At 43.6% G+C, this 5,598-nt stretch overlaps 1 protein-coding gene across 1 annotated transcript; it reads left to right on the top strand.

The window, feature by feature from the left end:
* Positions 1–364: 364 nt before the first annotated feature.
* On the top strand, positions 365–5,595 carry rtbdn (retbindin; the record flags this gene model as incomplete). Its single annotated transcript, XM_079457700.1, has 6 exons — positions 365–1,068; positions 1,745–1,907; positions 2,034–2,121; positions 2,276–2,404; positions 4,831–4,927; positions 5,365–5,595. Coding segments are annotated over exons 2-6 (702 nt in total), but the record flags the coding sequence as incomplete, so codon positions are not given.
* Between the last annotated feature and the right edge of the window lie 3 nt (positions 5,596–5,598).

Below are 5,598 nucleotides of genomic sequence, written 5' to 3'. Positions count from 1 at the left end.
TAATGTTTTTTTGTAAAATATGTTTTCAAAAACGTCTTAAATATCATAATTTAACCAAGGCCTATCCTGTCTTAAACTAATCCGTGTCCTGGAAACTGCCGTGTGTTTTTTTTAAGTGTTTTTGAATGATGTAACGAATGCGGCACCATTAGCACCGGCTCTGTTTTCATAACGTGAGCGATGAGAACGCTTCATCAGCCGGCTGTGACACAAAGGATTATTATTCCAGCTCAAATGACCAAAGGCTAATAGCTTCTGTCTGCTGTCCCCGAACCCAAAATAAACCAGTCCATCATGAGCCCGACACAGCGTCCCCTCGCTTCCGTTCACCATTCACTCTCACAATGACCAAATCAAACATTTCACTAACACTCCTGAAAGAAATCCTCGAGCATTCATTCATCTCTGAAGCTCTGTAAGTAGGGCAGAATGTTTTCGTTTAGGGCCAGAAACGTCTTAAAGCAGAGCGTGGAGGAGAGATTACTGCAGAGGGAGGATTAAGACAAGCCTTCAGATCCACAACACCGGCGTCTGCCAGGAGAACAAAATACATTTCAACAGCTCATCTCGGCATCGTATCATCTCGCTCCAGAAATAAATGAAATAGTATTTTGTTAAATACTTGTGTGTGAATTTAGACATTTTGTGTATGGATGTGAAGTAGTCACGTGACGTGGCATCTTGAATGTGGAGCTCAGAGGAGCAGTGTTGTGTACTAACAGCTCAGACAGGCTTTAGTGAAGCAGACAGTTTTCAGTTCATGTGACTGTGTCGCACCTGTTATATAACAAGCAAAGTCATTACAGCTTATTATCAAAGGTTTCTTACTTCTGATATTTTAATTATAACTATGATCAATAGATAACAAATAGACACTGTGTATACACACAGTGTGTGAGTGTGTGTGTTTGTGCGTGCATGCATGTGTATGTGTGTGTGAGAGAGATAGAGAGAGAGAGAGGGGAGGAGCGTTGTCATCGAAATGTCCTTCATCTGAGCTCGAGGGAAGAGTGCGTTCAGATCCAACCGGAGAAAATCTGAACACAGATCATCACAGCAGAGTCTCAGGTACCATCACTTCATATTGAAGATTGTGTTGAGAGTTTACGTAAGATGTTTATTGTGTGTGAATAGAGTGCAGTAAATCTCTCTCTCTCTCTCTCTCTCTCTCTCTCTGTGCGTGTGTGTTTAGATTAGGGATCAGTTAAAGAGAGAAACACTTTTAAAAAGTTGCTTTTATTTTTATTACATGAACTTGAAGTGAATGTGAAGTGTAACGGGTCATGATGAAGATGTGACATCTTCTTGAAATTCACTGCTGAGATCCTGTTTGAACAGTTTAGTCATCTTTGTGTTTATCTCTTCGGATTATACGGATCTTAAAGATGAAATGTCAAATAGTATGAACAGACCTCGTCTGTGTTTAACTCATCTTCATTTATAATCATCCTGAACAATAATTGTTTAAAAATCATGTTTTTTGCAAATATTTTTAATGGAACTGAATTTATTATTTGTATTATATTCGTATTCCCTTTCTTTCGTCTTATGATCGTTGTGTATTTCTTCATTATTCTGCAATGGTTTGTTGTTAGTTTGATTTTTGTCTTTGATTTAATTGCTCATTTTATGTTCAAGTTTGTTATTTTCCGTGCTTTTTACATACTTCTGTCGCTACATATACATGAACATCAATGTAAATATTAAAACGCGTGAAATACAGTTTCTGATCTCTCTTGTACAGGTGAAAATGGGCGTGTCCATAGCGCTGCTCGGCTTCGCGCACCTCGCGAGTCTATTGGCTGCCAGTGTGTTTAGTTATGAAGGGGCGTGTCTGCAAGACGGTCATCACAAGGCCACGCCCGGTCCAGAGCCACACCTGCAGGAGTGCTCGCTCTACAGAGAGAGTGCGTGCACACGTGACTAAATCTGACCTAATTCAATCATATAATTACATTTAAGTGCCGAAAACGAGGACCGGCGTGACATGAATGTGTGGATTCGTTTGTTAATGTTTGTGTGTTTCTCTTCAGATTCGTGTTGTTCTCAGAGTCACGTTCAGGATCTCTCTGGATCTGTGAAAGATTCTGTGTGGGATAAATGTGGTCTACTGTCTCCACCGTGAGTCTGATTTTACTCCATCAAGAATCCATTACGGGTAGAATGTAAAACCTTCAAACAGGAAAAAAATGCTGCTCCATTGAATGGCTTAAAGGATAACATCTTTATTTAAATATGAATATATCATATAAAATATTGTTGTCTTTCTCTTAAGCTGCGAGTCTTTCCTAAAGCGTGTTGTCTGCTTTCACCGCTGTTCGCCTGATGCCGCTCGATGGCCACACCCACACCGTGACTCCTCCCTGAAGGCGGTCCCTCTGTGCCACAGCTTCTGCAGAGACTGGTGAGACCACGCCCACTCGTCATAGAGACGTCAACAATATGTCAAACTGAGCTCAGATTTGTCAAGTCTGCAATCAAAAGTCTCAAACATTTCTCATCAAATTTACTTACTTATTTGACCTCTACAATCTATATTCATGTACTCCTCCAGACTCTTCGTGTGTTTCAACAGTCTCTCATTTGATTTGAGACTCAATAGTGAAACTGTATGTTGTATATGAAGATAATAATAATAATAATAATAAATTTTATTTGTAGAGCACTTTTCATAATAAAATCTCAAAGTGCTACAGAAGCCATATCAAAACACATAGATTTTAGAAAACAACAGAAAACATTTATAGGCAATAAAATGCAAACAGAAAAAGAAAAAACAGTTAAAATGAGCAGTGGAGAACAAATTTAAGATTCGGAAAGGCTACGAACAACTTATGAACGCCTGCCTGAACAGAACAGTTTTTAGCTGTTTTTTAAAACTGTCCACAGACTGTGGTTTTCTCAGATGTTCAGGGAGGGAGTTCCAGATACGAGGGGCAGTCACGGAGAAAGCTCGATCTCCCATGGTGCGGAGTCTTGAGCGCGGCTGATGGAGGAGGTTTGTGCTTTGGGACCGGAGGTTATGGGTAGATGAGTGCGGGCTAATGAGGTCTTTGAGGTATTTCGGGGCGTTGTTGTAGATGCAATGGTGGGTGATGAGGGCAATCTTGTATTGAATTCTTGAGGTTATGGGGAGCCAATGAAGGTTCTGAAAAATGGGAGTGATGTGTTCGTATTTGCGAATTTTCATCAGAGTTCGGGCAGCACAGTTCTGAATGAATTGAAGTTTCTGAAGGTGTTTATTTGGGATACCAATGAGCAGGCTGTTACAGTAGTCCAGTCTGGAGGAGATTAGTGCGTGGATGAGTTTTTCTGCGTCAGAAAAACTCAGGAAGGGGCGTAGTTTTGAAATGTTTCTGATATGAAAAAAGCAGGTTTTGTACAGATAATTGATGTGATTTACAAAGGTCAGTTGTGGGTCCAGCTTCACACCGAGGTTGGTGACAGTAGTTGAGAGGGGGATGTCTTGACCGGAGAAAGAGATAGTGGTTATGAGGGATGACTGGACCTGATGAGGGGTGCCGATTTGTATGGCTTCAGTTTTGGAAGTGTTAAGCTGGAGGAAATTTTGACTCATCCAAGCCCTAATCTCCTCCAGGCAGTTTGAGAGGGTAAAAGATGATGGTGAAGAGGGAGCAGCTGATGATGGGGTGGCCAGTGATGGTGAAAGAGCCGGGGTGGAGCATGAATCGGTTTGCAGGTATAACTGAGTGTCGTCAGCATAACAGTGAAAGGAGATGCCGTGTCGGCTGATGACACGACCCAGTGGCAGCATGTACAGAATAAAAAGCAGGGGTCCCAGGATAGATCCTTGGGGGACACCACAAGTGACAGGAGCTGTTTGGGACCTGGCAGATCCCAGGCTGACATATTCTGTCCTGTCAGTGAGGTAGGAAGTGAACCAGTCCAGTGCAGAGTGACGTAAACCAATGTCAGTGTGGAGGCGGTTTAGAAGGATGTGGTGGTCGACGGTGTCAAAGGCTGCAGAAAGGTCGAGTAGGATGAGTATAGAGGAGGATCCAGAATCTGCAGAAATAAGGAGGTCATTGATAACCCTCAACAGTGCTGTCTCTGAACTATGGGCAGGACGAAAACCAGATTGGAATGTTTCAAATAGTAAATTACGTTGTAGATGTTCCTGTAGCTGAGCAGCAACAGCTTTTTCAAGCACCTTGGAGAGAAATGGAAGATGTGAGATGGGCCGGTAGTTGGAGAGGCATTCTGGGTCAAGGTTGTGTTTCTTCAAAAGAGGTTTGATAACGGCAGTTTTGAGTGGGGGTGGAACAAGACCAGAGTTTAACGACTGATTTATAATTTGTGTGATGAGAGGACTAATAGCCGACAGGTTAGATTTGATGAGTGCTGTAGGGAAAGGGTCCAGGGGAGAGGTGGAAGGCTTTATCTTTTTGATGAGATCCTGAACTTCGATTTGTGTGACTGCAGTGAAAGTGCTGAAAAGAGGAGGTTGTGAGGAAACAGATGGTGGAGATGGATCTGGCGAACCTGAAAGCTGAGACCGTATGAGGTTTATCCTATCTCTGAAAAATTGAAGAAAACTGTTGCATTTTTCTGCTGTGGGTTCAGAATAGGTTTGATTTTTGGGGTTTAGGAGTTGATTTATGGTGGAAAAAAGCTGTTTGGAATTTCCCGGACTGTTATTGATAATGTTGGAGTAGTAGATGGACCGAGCTTGTTTTAGAGCCGCTGCATAGGCCTTCTGGTGTTGTTTGTATGCCAGCTTGTGTACCACCAGGCCTGATGATTTGACACGCCTCTCAATGGCACGGCCACCAGCCTTCATCTTTCTTAGAAGATGTTTTATTGTTGCAGGTTCGAGGCGTGTAAAGCCGACATGACGTGTGCTCGGGACTGGACCGCTGATCCACGAGGTCTGAACTGTACGGGTGGATGTGTGCCGTATCAGCAGGTGACTTTAGACAACATTCATTTACTCAAGAACATGACTTCTGCTCACTTCAGATCCACAGGGTGGTTGTCAGGGTGATGCCCGGTGGTTGCTAAGGTCTTCTGGCTGTTTGTATGCCATTACTGTGTGGCTGCTTCTCATGGTAGCCAAGTAGCTGCTATGCAGTTTCTAGGGTGTTGGTCCTATGTGGTTGCTCATTGGCCCGAGTCAATAGAAATCCAGTCCTCGGTGGTTTTCTGGCAGCGCAACATTTCGATGTTTGATGTGTGTTCATATACAGTAATGTGTGAGATCAACTTCTGAGGCAGAACTACACAGAGAATGTGTGAAGAGCTCCAGGCATGATGGACACAGCTGGAACACACACAGTAAAATACATACACGCACACGCACACACAAACGATCATTCCTGTCACCTGTGCATTTGTGTTGCGCAGATGTACCAGCACGGACGAGACCTCTGCGAGAGTCTTTGGGGAGATGCTTTCGTGGCGGTTTCAGATGACCCGGGGGAAGAGGACGGGGTCGATGGTTACAGCTGCGGTTGTATGACTCTCAGTCCTTCAGATGGAGAGGTGATGGCGGCTCTGAGAGTTCAGCAGGGTGACCCGGAGGAACTGGACACAACCAAGAGCGACCTGCCCCAATACAGAGCCCCCTGCACCCCCCAC

The sequence above is a fragment of the Barbatula barbatula genome, assembly GCF_947034865.1.
Source record: "Barbatula barbatula genome assembly, chromosome: 5".
In the NCBI taxonomy this organism is placed as follows: Eukaryota; Metazoa; Chordata; class Actinopteri; order Cypriniformes; family Nemacheilidae; genus Barbatula; species Barbatula barbatula.
The sequence above is the reverse complement of the archived record's forward strand: the minus strand, read 5'-3'. Positions and strand labels throughout refer to the sequence as shown.